At 40.6% G+C, this 15,193-nt stretch overlaps 1 protein-coding gene across 8 annotated transcripts in view; it reads left to right on the forward strand.

The window, feature by feature from the left end:
- Positions 1-15,193, forward strand: part of akap13a (A-kinase anchoring protein 13a) — a 122,445-nt gene that overhangs the window by 87,392 nt on the left and 19,860 nt on the right. For 7 of the 8 annotated variants that reach the window (XM_026174648.2, XM_080300160.1, XM_080300171.1 and 4 more), the window contains 12 exons: positions 479-638; positions 3,511-3,578; positions 3,690-3,756; positions 4,405-4,552; positions 4,743-4,855; positions 5,074-5,220; positions 6,247-6,503; positions 6,901-7,026; positions 7,539-7,656; positions 11,310-11,558; positions 11,664-11,740; positions 14,358-14,539. In XM_026174648.2, the coding sequence (XP_026030433.2) occupies positions 479-638; positions 3,511-3,578; positions 3,690-3,756; positions 4,405-4,552; positions 4,743-4,855; positions 5,074-5,220; positions 6,247-6,503; positions 6,901-7,026; positions 7,539-7,656; positions 11,310-11,558; positions 11,664-11,740; positions 14,358-14,539 (1,712 nt within the window). Of the gene's footprint in view, positions 1-478; positions 639-3,510; positions 3,579-3,689; positions 3,757-4,404; positions 4,553-4,742; positions 4,856-5,073; positions 5,221-6,246; positions 6,504-6,900; positions 7,027-7,538; positions 7,657-11,309; positions 11,559-11,663; positions 11,741-14,194; positions 14,540-15,193 lie in introns of all 8 variants that reach the window. The other variant, XR_013908480.1, reaches the window with a different exon arrangement.

Consider the following 15,193-nt stretch of genomic DNA (forward strand, 5'->3'; position numbering starts at 1 on the left):
ATGCATCCTGCAGAAATGCCTCATTCTTCATAAGAGATTTTGAATAGTAGTATTCGAGTGTCTTGAGAAACCAAACGAATACGTAATATGAAAATATGCTGCCCTTTTGGGATAAATGGTCATTGAAGATCTCCACCTCTGAGTCTTCTGTCTCACCTCAGAAAAAAGGATTCAAAGTGTCTGAATTTTATTTTAAAGAGTTCCTTAATGAGACAATTTGTTGTCAGGATAAATAATGCATCACTTAATATGCAAACCCTCCTGCTGCGTCCTACATCCGAGTAATAATGTTGCTCTGCAGGGTTCAGATTGGAATTTAACAGAAGCGACTGGCCCAGTGTCAGTGTCTGGTATGTTAGTGGATGCTACACGTCACCACGCTTCACTTCGAAACTTCTAATTGGATGGCAAAGTTGAAGCAATTAGCGAAGTTCAAGGTTGGGTTGTCTTCTTAACTAATTAATTTCCATTTGTGCAGGAAAAGGAGCGAGACAAACGGGAGAAGGACAAGGAGGGCAAGGAGAAGGACAAGAAGATTGTGAACGGTCATGTTTTTACACCAGTCAGCTCAAACCACACCACCCAGTGCTCCCAGTGCAATAAAGGTTTTAATGGCAAGGATGCGTTCCATTGCACATGTAAGTAACTTTGTTTTTTTTCCTTTTTTGTCTTGTTGGTTTTCTGCAGAGTTGCTGTAGCTTTAAATTATATTAAATCCTAATAACCTTTAATTATTTTATTAGAAGATTTTAATTTCTTATCTGAAAGCACACTAAGCTGCAAGTCGTTTCTGAAAGACGATGCTGAACATAAGGAGAGGAAATGAAAAGATTTCACCAATAAATCCAGGAATATGCATGTTTGAATATGTTAGTTTATGTTTCTTCTCGTCTTTGTCTCTCAACAACCATTCATCCGATCCACTTCACACTTGCTATGTGTGTTACTGAGAACCTAAGTAAGAGCGGTGCTGAGTCTAAAGTTGTTTTGATTAGCAGTTCTCATTGTTTGGCTAAAAGCACAGACTGTATGTAAATGATGGACCACACGTCTATGAAATTACCCAGTAGTCTCTGGATTATGAATTTTGAGGCTTCATAGTTGGTACACACTTGTTTTAAAAAGCCTGAGGTGACCATATTAGGATTAAAAGAGTCAAGTTGTCAGCTAACGCTAGCTATCTCGGTTAGCAAGCTGCATTCCCAAACAAACAGGCACAAATGGCTGCTAAGTTGGTGCTGAGGAGCAGAATTATACAGTGTAGAATTTCTCCTGCCAAAAATGTAGCACAGACTTCTTTGACGGCTGTACCACAAAGCTGGCCGTGTTATTTGTCAGATAATTTTGTTAAGAACTGGCCTAGCAGACAGCTGCCAGCCAAAGCTGTACATGTCAGCGCACCTGTCAATTAAACCAACTTAATATATCAACTTGCCAATTTAAATTAGTTAATTTGAAAAATAAAATAAGGTGTTCACTTTGTAGCTGAAGTTGGGCATTTTAAAATGAGAGTCTGTGTGGAGTGATTCTCGTTTAGCGGTAGCATCTGGGGTTGCTGCTTGGCTAAAAGTTGTTTTGTGTTACCAGCGTTGTGCCCCCTCAGCTGAATTCTACTGATATATTTCAGCTATAAGTTACATTAATTCAAGCTATTTGGTAATAAAAAAAAGGTAAACACCTGTATCACTGCTAAGTTAATGCAATGCAAGCTCAATTTAATTATTTGGTTTACAGTAGTTTAGTGTTTTTATAGCAATCATGGTGACCGGCATGACTGAAGTTGACAGTGAGCAAATGGTTAAGAGGTTATTTGGCACCTTTTGCAGGTAGTTCTAAAGCAGGACCCTGGTTGAAATTTTTAAAACAAACATAAATGTATGGAGGATATCCTTGGTGGACTACAGCCTGCCTTATGTGTGATGGGACATGACACACATTTGTATAGCAAGAAAATAGTGTTTCTACGTCAGTTAAATGACACCTTTAGCAGTGACACAGACGCGTGTTCAGTCATTGTTTTCAGAGCAGTAAAGCTATGTTTATATCTGTTAACTTTCACAACAACTGATTTCCTGCATGTGATGCATTTAGGTAATATCTCTAAATCATAGCTCATGAACAGGAACTGCATGAGTAGCAGAGGAGTCAGACCCTACAGTAGGTCAAGTCAGTTTACTGTAAAGGCTCTGTGTTTACATTTAGGCACTAAATGAAAAGATTTAATTTAAAGAAAAAGTAAATTAGAATTTCTTTATTTGATTATAAAGGACAGTGCAAGAAAACATGAAACACCAACTGAACTTTATATTAGCAGTTAGTTGTGCAGCTGCAGCGAAACTCCCCAAAGAGCTACTTCTAATGCAACCCAGTCAGACTTTGATTACAGACAACAGAACTGGTTTTTTGCATTGTTTTTTACTGGAGCGGCAGAGGCAGCCCTAAAGAGGTTCTAGTTTATTGCACAAGTCTTTGGCGCAAGCCCAGAAAAAGCCTAAAAAGGAGAAACAAGCTCTGCGATGGATCACAGCAGACCTCTTGGCCACAATCTGCCTCAGATGCTTCAGACTGGCAAAAACAGCCCCTGTTGTATTCAGTCAGTCTGGTTCACATTGTTAGAGCCACAGACAGTGAGGGAGGTTTGTACTCTGGCTAGTGTCCATTCAGCAGAGGAATACAGTGATCCTTTGTCTCAGATTAGCTGGTCTTATTTGAATGTCACCAAAAAGCAGTAAAAAACCTAATAAAATCCAGAGGCATGTAAAAAAAAAAAATCACTGCAGGAAATCAAGGTGCTTTGATAATCATGCAATCTTCTACTTGCTAATATTTTTACAGTGAGACATTTTCAGGCGATAGCTCCCTGCCCTGACAGTGTTGCTGCCTTTCTGACTCGTGCAGCGCTATTTTCTCACCCAGACTAAAAGCGGCTGTTGAAGTAATCCCAGGAACGGAAATGTTGCACTGTATGCATTCTAGCTTGGGTGACTAGGTCTGATAGTGCGTTTGTGGGTTTCACATGTGTGTTGAGTGGACTTCTGTCTCCTGGAAATATGCCCGTATGATTAAATCCTGATCAGCCACCATTTTTTTCCCTCCTTGATGTGAGCATTAAAAATAAAGAGCGAATATTAGGAAAAACTGAGAATTTGAGTTTAGTGGACAGATCAGCCTGTAGAAGAGGTCAAATGTCAGCAATCTAAAACCATGACTTTGTTCTTAAATGGTGATTCGAGAATGTTTACATGATTTAAATTTTCCCATGCAATTCGGTGGTGACGTGCGTGTGTGTCATATCTGTTTTTTTCCCCCCATCGTCCACGAGCAGCATTACCCCTCGATTGCATCACATGCTTTGCTCCAGTCTGGCTTTCATTAGCAGGCTGGTGGAGTTTCCTGGCCGGCTATGAAAAACCAGTCAGATTTTCTAGCCCCCACTTTTCCGCACACCCTCACATGCCCCACCACCACCACCATCAGGCTAACAGTATTCACTCCTTCTTTTCTTTCCAGACTGCAATGCTTCCGTCCACAAGGGCTGCAGAGACAGCCTGGCTGTTTGTGCCAAGGTGAAGATGAAGGTACAGCTTCCTCGCAGTTACTCCTCCACCGATTCTGTAGTACTCTGCTGTCCCGAAGCCAATATCGATTTTCTTTTCATTTATGCTTTTTCTCACCGTTTCTCTGCTTAGTTGCCCAACCAGCAGTTTGCGGTACCAGATTCGAGCTTGTTTCCTACAGTAACAATGAGGAACAAACGTGAGTGTGAAACCAGCTCAAGATTGCCTACACAGTTGTCACAGCCTGTAATTATTTGCAGATTTATCGCCAAACTTCTCTGATCCCCTAATAAGAGGAGATTGAAGGGTTTTTGTGCACATTTATTTTGTTCTGATAATTACTTACACTAAAGTTGGCAAAAAGTGTAGCTTTTATCTACACACCGTGACAGAGTGCTTCTTTGGGGTTGTTCTTAGGACCAGAGCTCAAAGTGTTGCTCCTAGAATATTCAGCCACACTCACACACACACATACACATAAATATGATTTAAACAGATTTAAACTGTTAAATTAGTCAAAGGACAAAACCTTTTTTCCTTTGAATAGAGAAGCTTTGTGCTGTCCGCTTGCTCTGAAGTCTCCTAATAAATTATGTCTAAGAAGGTAGACAGTCTGTGAGGAGAGAAAAAGATGGACTGTATTTGCCAAAATACAGTCTTAAAACCATTGCTTTTACCTGTCAGTGATTTAGCTTTTTAAATTTAGCATTTGGAAGCAATGACTTGTCATGAAACCGAGGTTTCTAACTATACCAGAGGCCCCAAAAAGTCAGGATAAGTTAGGATCTCCTGCTGGTTTTGAAAAGTGTTCAGATTATTGTTGTAATCTAAGTTTGCTGTGGTCCAGCTGGTGGGACAAAGGAACGCCCCTGGTCGGCCATCTTGCCCCCTGAGGACCATTCCACCTTAATGATCCCATCACGGAGACACACCAACATCATGACTTTCACAGGAAACAACCTCTCCAAGAGTCTCTCAATAAGCAACATTGCTGGGTGAGCTGATCTGTGTGTGTGTTGGAGTGAAATGTTTCTGTACTTAATCTAATTTCATTTTTAATAGTTTAGTTTTTAATGCATTATTTGACCCCTGTACAATGTGTTTAAACAGATACACATAACTGTGTATGGCCTGTTACAAAGACAACATTAATAACGTGAATTTTATTATCGTGTCTCCATTCAGTCCGGTGTTTGACGAGATGCCCATTAAAGGTCTGCGGTATCTCTCTCAGTCCACCGACTCGCTCAACAGAACCAACCAGGTCACAGAATCCATGGAATCACTTACTGATGAAGGTTAATAAAGGCACACACACACAAATTCATTTTCCACATTTTTTAATTTAAGCTAGTTTAATGTGAAAAAAATAATTACTTTTTTAAAAATAAATAAATGATTAATGCATATACTGCACCGAACAGAAACTTAATGTGGTTTATCCAAACCTCTCACCTGTAGATTATCGTATAAATGGAAGTTAGTTTTATTAATTCAGGCTGTGTTGTTGACTCAGGAACAGAAATGATGGATGGGCAGCTGATGGGGGAGTTTGAGGCCGAGGCCAAAGAGCTGGAAGCAGACTCGTGGAGTTTAGGTGTGGATCAGCAATACCTGCAGCAGCTGGACAAAGAGCTGGTGAAGAGACAAGATGTCATCTACGGTAATCACCACATATAATACTCACTGCAGTAACTTTGATTAAACGTAATTTAATCTGAAGATGGTTACTGGCAAAGCAAGGAAAGGTAATAGTTTCTTAAATGGAGTAGCAACATTTTTAATCAAGCTCATTCTTGGCCTGGTTTCCTACATTTCTGTGTGTCAGCTAGTAAGGAAGCATCTAGTAAAAGTGGACCAATGTTATTTAAAGCAGACAAAAACTCGAGAAAGGAGGTAACGCCTTTAAGCCCAGGATTAACAGTGTTAGATAAAATAAAAATGTCACTGCTGTTTCATCTGTGTCATTGTTATTTTCATGCCTGATGTACTTTGTTTAAGGGTGAACCTACAGTATTTTAATTGGGCCCCACTTAAGGACTTTCTCCTGAATTTTCTTCAGTTGTATCTACCAGGCTCTGTGATCTAATATGGCTTTTTTTTACCTGATTGAAATGTGCACTGAGATACTCTTAATGCGCCTGAGCTGATTTGAATCTATTTGTAGTCAAATTTTCTTCGTATTCCTTTTACACGAGCTATGCAGTGACCCCTACCACTGTAGTTGCAGATCAGTTGCAAAGTTATGAACTCTATAAAACTCTGTGCACCTCTGATACGGGGAGGGTATAGATGTATTTGAATAGCAGGTGGTGTATGCTGGTGGCTGTCATTTCAGCTTATTGTGCACCTCCAATTTTCTTTTGGGTACCTGCTGGAGGCATGAGTCTCTGCAGGCATCTTATGATACATGAGTGCAGGGATTCCCAGATGGCACAGATTGCTGCAGCAGTTTGAAAATATGAGAAAGTCTGCAGAAAACTTTGGAAAAACCTCCATAACCACTTTGTTAGCGACTACTTCTTTTCCTGTTCCACCAGCGAAGCTGTTCTCTTTCTGAGCTGTGAAACCTGTTATTTAGGAGAATCATGCAGGGAATCACATACAAGTGGAAATGGCGATGGTGCTGATGTTATATGTCAGTGACTATAACGGAGGCTTAAGTGTCATTTCCCTTCATGTCCTGCAGAACTGATGCAGACAGAGATGCATCACGTTCGGACGCTGCGCATCATGTCAGAAGTATACAGCAAAGGCCTGCAGAAGGAGGTTCAGCTGGAGCAGCAGATGTTGGAGAAGCTCTTCCCCGTTCTAGATGATCTACTTGAGCTCCACACACAGCACCTCCTGCGCCTCCTGGAGAGGAAAAAGGAGAGCCAGTTAGAGGGAAGAGTCTTTGAAGGAGGCTTCATCATCAGCAGGATAGGGGACATCCTGGGTAGCCAGGTGAGAGGGGGCAGGGGCTGGTTCAAAATTCATTTCTATTCTTTACAGCTGATTTAACACAAGCTGGTTTTACAGAAAACCTAAAAGGTAACATGACTGTTTATTTTACAGAAACGAGAGCTTTTTCTGAAAGGTTATCGACAGAATGCATGTGTGTTCATGGCTGTTATGAAAGGCCTAATGTTGTTTTTTTTTGTTCTCGTCTAAGCTTACACCTCCAAAGTAAATTTACACAATCTCTGAGTCAAATATTGCTCCCACAAATCCCAAACATTTGTCTCAACTCACGTTTGAAGTTCTGAAGCTTTGAAAATAATGTTAGCTTTTTAACCTTTATTTATTTCTGCTCTACCAACATTAGTTTTTGTGTGCTTACATCTGTCAACTCCTTCTCTAGTTTTCGGGATCAAATGGTGAAAGCATGAAGAGGGTTTACGGAAGATTCTGCAGTCGCCACAACGAAGCTGTTAACTTCCACAAGGACCTTCTAACCAAAGACAAACGCTTCAAAGCGTTCATCAAAGTAAGCGTCAGGCTTCTCTCGTGGATTTATCAAGTGTCTGTCATACAGCAGACGAACTTTCCGGAGAAGTCTCTTTTCATGCTTTTTGATGAAAACACATTTTTCTTCAGGATGTCTGGCTTTCCAGACACGATTGTGTTTGTTGAATAGAGTTCTGACATTGTTTTCTCTTGTATGGAAGTGCTTGAAGTAGCGTTGAACAAAGAGCTTGTTCTTATTCTGTGTTGCTTTCCTTTTAGTTGTATTATTTTGCATCTGCAGTTCATTTCAATCAGGGCATGTGCCGGAGACATTTGAATAAAAGCTGTATTACCCTCGAGGCAGTTTATTTTTATTATAGAAACGCCAGTGCTCGCCGTCATAAACAATAACAATAAACACCCTCTCAAGTACTACTGCTGTATTGTTCTACGCCAAATGAGTTTTGCAGCTTCTCGCTGGTTATGTGAGACCCTGCCACCTGTTGTGTGTGGGCATGTTTTACTAAAAGCACCTCTTGTTTATTCTTTCAGAAAAAGATGAGTAGCAGCATTGTGCGGAGGCTTGGCATCCCAGAATGCATCCTTCTTGTGACCCAGAGGATAACGAAGTACCCCGTGCTGATTCAGAGACTGCTGCAGCACACTAAAGGTGTTTTCATGTTGGCCTTTTTTCACTGTTTTTACTTTGTCTATAAAACTGGTAGAAACAAAACCAGTTCCTTGTTAATGATCAAGGAACTGGCCTCCCAGCCCATTGTTCCTTCAGTGGGCTGGTTTCAGTCATTATGCAAATGTACTGTTCATAAGATTGGGGAATCGTGCAGTCAGGTCACTTGGATACGTGACGAAACGTTTCTTCCACTGACGTTACGTCCAGATGAACAGAATCAACTTTTGGGGATTTACTTACCTGCATGATTGAGTATGCATCAAGGCCCTAATGTATTTACTACCCTTAAATATGTTAATGGTAGCTGCTTCAGTCGGTTGACCTGGTTATTTCCATTGTCGCTTATAAAGTCTGTGGTCTGGTCACCGCGTTCCTACAAGTTTACTTCCTATGTGGATGCTGCTTAAATCTTAATTCTAAATTTCACTAAGTTTCACTTAGTGCAGAAAAAAATGTGTGAATTTAAAGTTGGAGATTTAAGCAATATAATTAAGTCATTTTTCCCATTTCAGTTTTGGCTTTTTTAATTTTAGAACTTTTCACAAACCAAATACAATATTTTCTTTACATCATTCTCTATGATTTATATATTTATTTAGAGAGTTTATCTACAGTAATATTTATCACATCACCTTTATCCTGAGAATAGAAAATAAACTCCTGGAGTACCTCATTATTAATATTTTTCCTGACAGCATTCGGCTCCGCTCGTACACTGAAAAGCCGCCCACAGCAGTGTGCCGTTTGTTTTAGGAAACATCCTGAAAAGTACAATTTCTCGCACACAGTTTCATATATTTTGAGAAAAATGAGACATGTGCTGGATGGATGTTTATAGGATAATAGATCAAGCACACTTTGAGGAGCTGGAATATTTCACACCATATTTATATCTGATTTAAAGCAGCTCTCATCAGCTGGCCTCCCACTGTGTGCATTCTCTCTAATCCCTCCCCAAAGCCTGTTTATAGTTCTATGTGGGATGGGGGAGCTCTGCCTTAATCCCCAAGGTGCTTTAAGAAGAGTCTCTCCTGCCAACTCTGATATGTACTGAGAGGAAATAACACAGTAGAGTCACAGTTTGAGATTATATTTTCTTGCTTTGGAGCACAGACATACAACGCAGGAGGAAAATATTCCACTTTAGGGAAGGATGTTGCATGCTGAGCCTAAAACTCAAGAGTGTTATATAGAGTACAACAAGTGTGCATTCGGGACAGTTTGACTGGGGTTTTCCTCACTTTGCAGACTTAAAGGACACTCGTGACTTTGCTGTAATCCTTAGAGTACCCCAGCGGAGACTCCATGTTTCCTGACTCATGGCAGACCCTGATATTTTACTCCTTTGTTGTTATACTTTAAAAAACAAAATCCCAGTACTTTTCTATAAATAAATGTTAAGCTTGAGTCACTTGACAGTGACTCAGCCGCTGTCAAGTTAATCAAGGCTTTTATGTGCGCACTTTATTTAGATAACCAGATGGCTTTTGCCGCTACGCTGATTAAAAATGTATTTCATTAGAAATAATTCCATCTTCGTTCTCTTTCCTGCTGAGCATAAGCTGAAACTGATATGTATTGGGTGTGTGTCCACTGCATGAGTCTATCGCCAGCAGCTAGTTAGCAGATAATGCAAAGGAAGCGGTATCAGTCTTCTTGTCCATTTTGCTGCAAAGAAAATAAGTTAAATATTTGGATTTGTAGAGTAAGGAGCATCGGAGCATTTTGTAAAAGAGAAAATGTAATATACACATACAGTGGGTGCTCTTATGGCTTGAGTCCCCTTAGAGTAGAGGGTCTAATTCAGCCCACAGGTTGGCTTTGCGAAGTCATCAATTACTACGGTTTGTGATTTGTGGTGTGCACATGAAGGCATAAGTACAGGGGAATGAAAAAGTCTAGATAGCTAAAAAGTTTTTCTAGGTCTAAACAAGTTATTCTGTCTGTCCGTCCTTCCATCCAACCATTTTCTTCCACATCAGGGGTGACGGACAACCATTCGCATTCACATTCACACCTATGGCCAATTCAGACTCACCAGTTACCGTAACTCCATGTGTTTGGACTGTGGAAGGAAGCCAAGTATGTGGAAAAACCCACATGGGGAGAACATGCAAAATCCATACAGAACGACATATTTATTTTAATCATCGAGTAAAACACTATTGTTTCTTAATCACAAATATCTGTACATTTTGTGCTTTTCAGGCACGATCTCTAAATTGTTCTGCAGCGTTCTCCAAAATTATCAAAACATCAAACGGCTTTAACATCTTAAATGATGTTAAAGCTACACTGAAGGTATTCTGGCTCCAAGTATTGCTCGAACATCTTACTAAGAAACTTAATGATCATTTTAATTTGCTATATACATACTATAAATGAAGGTTTTTCATTAGACATGTACAAGAATTAAAAACAAACTAGAAAAATTTGCATTTCCTGGGAAAATGCTGTGTGGATGCCTTAACGCTGAAGATGTCTGCTGAAAAAAGCTGAAAAAGTTGAAAAAACGTTTCCCTGAGCAGGATTCGAACCTGGCACTTCTGGTCTCAAGGCGGCTACTCATCTCACAGAGCCAAACTCATTCTCACAAAGAAGAGGTGGAGAGACTGACAATTCTGCTGAAATGAGCAGAAGCTGCTGAGAATTGTGCTGATGGGAGGTGAAAAGGCTAAAAATTTTGCAGAAAAGGGGTGAATCAGCAGAATTTCTGCTGAAAAGAGGTAAAGAAGCAAAAAGTTTCGCTGAAAAGAGATGAATCAGCAGAATTTCTGCTCAAGAGTTTTTTCTGAAAACAGCTGAGATTTGTGCTGATAAGAGGTGAAAATTCTGCTGAAAAGAGTTCAATCAGCAGAATTTCTGCTGAAAAGAGGTTTTTGCTGAAAACAGCTGAAAAAGCTGGTATTTGTGCTGAAAAGTGGTGAAAAAACTAAAATTTGTGTTGAAAAGAGTTAAAAAAGTTTAACTGTTAACTGAAAGAAATGTTGCTATAAGCGGGATTTGAACCCGGGCCTCCCAGTCTGAGAACGGATGCTCATCTCACTGAGCTAAAACACAGGTCAACCCGGCAAGGAAAACCAGTGAGGCCACTGATAATATGCAGAAATGGGCAAAAAATATTGAAAAAAAAATTTCAATATCTCAAAAAGTATAGAAGTTATGAGCACCAAAAGTCAAAGCCCGCATTAGCAGAAAGAGCAGAATTTTTTAAGATTTGAATGGTGAAAATAGAACAAAAACTGTGGGAGTAGTTAAGCGCCAAAAAGTGTACGGAAGCAACTAGAGGGCATCCACACAATTATAAGATGTCTTAGATGTCTCTATAATAATATGTGTGACTCACTGTGACCAGCTAATACCATAAAAAAAGCTTTCAGTACTCTCTTCCAGTGAGTGTAAATGCAGCCACGGTTAAAATACTGAAATGAGAAGTAAAATGTCACTTCATCGTCTGCCGCACTTAAACGCCACCTGTCTGAGCCGTTCAGGGTTAAGTGTGTTAGATTGGAGTCATTAAACTACCAAATGTAACGGTGCTCCATTTTTGCTTCAGCTGGTTTAAAATCACATTCCTATGGTAATCTCTTGTAGAATAAATTTTCTAAAATCTTGTCACACGTCTAACACAGAGAGCGACGAAGACTACTTTGACCTGACGGAGGCTATTCGACTCGTGAAGGAGGTGATAGCGGCGGTTGATAGCAAGGTGAACGAACACGAGAAAAGACGGCGCCTGAAGGAATTTCACGGCCGTATGGACAACAAGTCGATTATGATGATGAAGAACGGGCAAATTTTCGCCAGGGAGGATCTGCTTAGGAGGCGGCTGATCCACGATGGAGCGCTACAGCTGAAAAACACCCAGGGAAGATTAAAGGGTGAGGAGTTGGGGATGGGAAATTTGTTAGTCTTTTTAGGGTCTAACATTTCGATGTATTTAAACTAATCCAACAACAACTGATTTTCTTCTGGTCGTCTTCCAGAGGTTCATGCTCTGCTCCTATCAGACGTCTTCGTCTTCCTCCAAGAGAAAGACCAGAAATATGTCTTTGCCATGCTGGTAGGTCATCTCTTTCCCTCTCCTTTGCCCTACAGTTATGAAGAACTCATGAGTGCTGCCAGAGATGATGCTGTCATATTTTCCTCTCCCACTGTTGTTGCTGTTAGCAGGAGCTGCCCTTCTTAGCTATCCCATTGTGAAATAATGCCTGCCTCTTGCTAGCACGTTAGCTGCACCTCATAAAGCTTATCTGGCCCTGGGCTCCTTAACCCAGCTGTGATAAATCATATAGGTTTGAGTTGTTTTTTCCATGTTTACAGGACTCACAGCTTCATGGCATGCCACACTCTCTCTCCCTCTCTCACACTCGCAGGAATGGAAACAGAGGCAGGCTGGTGGCTTAATAATCACATCCATCAGTAAAAAAGAAAAAAATGCCTGCAATGTTTGAGTTGGAGCTGTTGACATTAGAAAGGGGAATAACATGTGGTTTGAAATGGATGGCAGCCATGTGGAGAGGGTTTGTTTTTGAGAGTATAGGCATCAGTTCTGTGGATCAACAAGAGTACATGCAGCTACTGTAGCAGGTCGTAGATCATCACCACCTTTACAGGAACACAGACCTGTAGAGCTAAAAGAGAATGGATGATAGTAAATAAACAAAAAGACGAGGAGAATCTAAATGTTTTCAGCTGAAACATTTGGAGCTTTATTACCAAACCTGCATATTATAGATTTGGCTCCATATTTTTGTGTTACATATATTCAAACTGCTGTTACTTAGTAACAGTGATTAAGACAGGGGAGTATTGCCTTGCCTCTGTCAAAGGCCTGAACAACTCAAAGCTGAGAGGTTTGACAAAAGCATAAAACAAGAAGGAAAAGCAAAAGATCTTTCGTCATATTTGCTTTAACTGTACAGCACAACCTTCCGCTGTGACAATGGCTCCAAAATTTAAACCTGCTTTTACTTCATTACTCTGGGGCTGGCCTCTTCTGTCCGTGGCTCCATATCTTTGCTGGAATGACGATTCAAACATCAAAATGACAGCAGAAATGATCGACTTTGAAAGCAGAAATTGTCTCTTAGGAAATTGTTACACACTCAGTAAATACACCTCAGCTTTCTATTTTGTTGCATTCAGTGCTCTTAGCTTGCTGGCGCACAGATGTGGTGGCCATGCTCTATTCTATCTAGTGTGATGTGTGCATCATCACCACAGCTTGAAGCTGGAAGCCCAAAAATAAACAAAGCTAAAGTGCTTTTTTCTCATGGGTTGATGGGAAAAAAAGTTACATAAACTGCACAGGAATGGTAGCCATTGTAGTTCAAACTCACATGTAATTGTACAAATTAGCAGCATGTTAAACACTTTCAGTCAGTGACTCCCTAAAGCTTGGAACCAATGATCATCACACAGAAAAGACTTCCTCTGAAATATTTTTCCTGGTCTCTGTCTTGTCTTCAGTTGGGTTTTTGTTTTTGTGTTTTTGGAGTCCTTCTGCTTGGTTGCTTTCCTTTGCTATGGAAAGGATCCTGTGATCATCCACTACTGCTCTCTTCTGTGGACATCAAGGCCTTTTTATGTAGCTGTGTGTTCTTTTTTTTCCCATCCACACGTAACAAAGCTCTTGATCTGGTCTCTTGTAATGTTCCCCCTCTTTCTCTCTGTGATGCGTTAGTTTTGCTTTTGCAGCTTAAAGATAGTATTGCGAGCTCTTCTGGGTTGCATGTTGTGGGATTTCTGAATGCAAATGCCACATCTAAATCTCCAGACCTTTTATCGGTTTAACTGACAAAGAAGTGTCTGAGAAATAGCCCACATAAGTTCCTGCAGACTGACGGCTGTTGATAAAGGCTGCAGTTAGCAGTTATTGCAGTATTTTTGGTGAAAGTATCCAATTAAAGGTGACTATTTGCATTTATGTTTAGGTGACTGATGTAGGAATGCATAGTTCCCCCCCTCTTCATGTTGAATGTGGAGTATTTTTAGTGCAAACTCAATCTTTCTGTTCCACTTGTTGTGCTGCATCAACAACATTTTTTCCCCTCTAAAATACTCACTTGATTTGGTTTAAACTGTAGAACGTGTGCTGTGGATTTTCTTCCTATTGTTTACAATGTAGTCACACCAGGAAGACAAACACACAGGAAAAAAACTCAACCTATTCTTTAAACCTCAGACAAGTGGTTGGAGAAAAAATGTAGGGATGTGGTTACAGCTTTGGAGTTTTACTAGTTTGAAAAGAAATGATGGAGTGGTTTGTGGTGTACTAAAATGTGCTTTACAGTGTTGGCACTCTTAAGAATGCAAGGTTAGCAGAGGCTCTGTGAATCAGCCGACAGCCATGATAATCATAAAATTAGCCAGAATGTCAATTTGGCTTCTTCTTTTCTCTTTATTCCATATTTTTTCATTCTCCCCTTTGTGTCTGTGATCCCTATCCATCCCTTTGTCTTTGTTTCTCTTACGCTTTTCTCCTGTAATTATCCTTTTTCCTCCTCTGCTTTAGCCCACCCTTCTTCCTGCCTTTTCCATCCTCTTCCCTGATCCTCACCATTTGTTTTCCCTCCACCCCCTTTCCTCCCTCCTGGCCCTCCCCTTATCATCTCTCCTCTCTCTTTTTTTTCCTTCTCTTTTTTCATTCTCCTCCCATGTTGCCTCTCTCCCTGCAGGATCAGCGCTCCACCGTGATCTCCCTCCAGAAGCTGATTGTCAGGGAGGTCGCTAACGAAGAGCGCGGCCTCTTCCTCATCACGGCAGGCATGGAGAAGCCGGAGATGATGGAGGTCCTGGCCAGCTCGAAAGACGAACGCAACACCTGGATGCAGCTCATCCAGGAAGCCATGCAGTCTATGTGAGTAGAATTCATGTCAGTGTTTTTATTTTAAAACATATGAAGACTAAATATATTACTGTACTTGACACACAATTATTTTTGCATCTTGTAATCTACATGTAAGAGCAAGCTTAGACCCCGATCTTTTCTGGTTTACCATAACCTGCAACCTCTTCCGCAGAAGAAACTCCACTGTGCTTTACATTAAGGGCTCTGTCTCTCAGAGTTCATCACCCGTCCATCTGTGATGTAAACCACGAGTTAGACCAAGCCCAGTTCTGTGGACAGAGCACTGTGCTGTCAAGAGGAGTAGCACTACTCTACCTGGGGATAGGATGTACTCAGGGACAGTCTAATGCTGGTTTGGCTTCAAGGACAGCTCGCTATAAGCAGAGGATTATTTGAATGCAGCCAGTGGGAAGGAGAGAGATTAGGCACTCTGTCTCCTTCGCAGTCTGACTTCTGCCAAAACACAAATGGAGATCATGCTATTGGCAGAAATGATTTTTTTTTTTTTTTAAAGGCTATGGCTTCTGTTTTTTTTTTCTCTTGAACTAAAAACACCATGTGTTCATGTGCTTCAAACTTTTGGGACACTTGTCTGTTGTCCTGTGGGATGGAAGCTAATGGTTATTTTCATGACTTGTCTTTTTAAGACGAGAAATCTGTAAA

This window comes from Astatotilapia calliptera, chromosome 1 (assembly GCF_964374335.1).
Source record: "Astatotilapia calliptera chromosome 1, fAstCal68.1, whole genome shotgun sequence".
Taxonomy (NCBI): Eukaryota; Metazoa; Chordata; class Actinopteri; order Cichliformes; family Cichlidae; genus Astatotilapia; species Astatotilapia calliptera.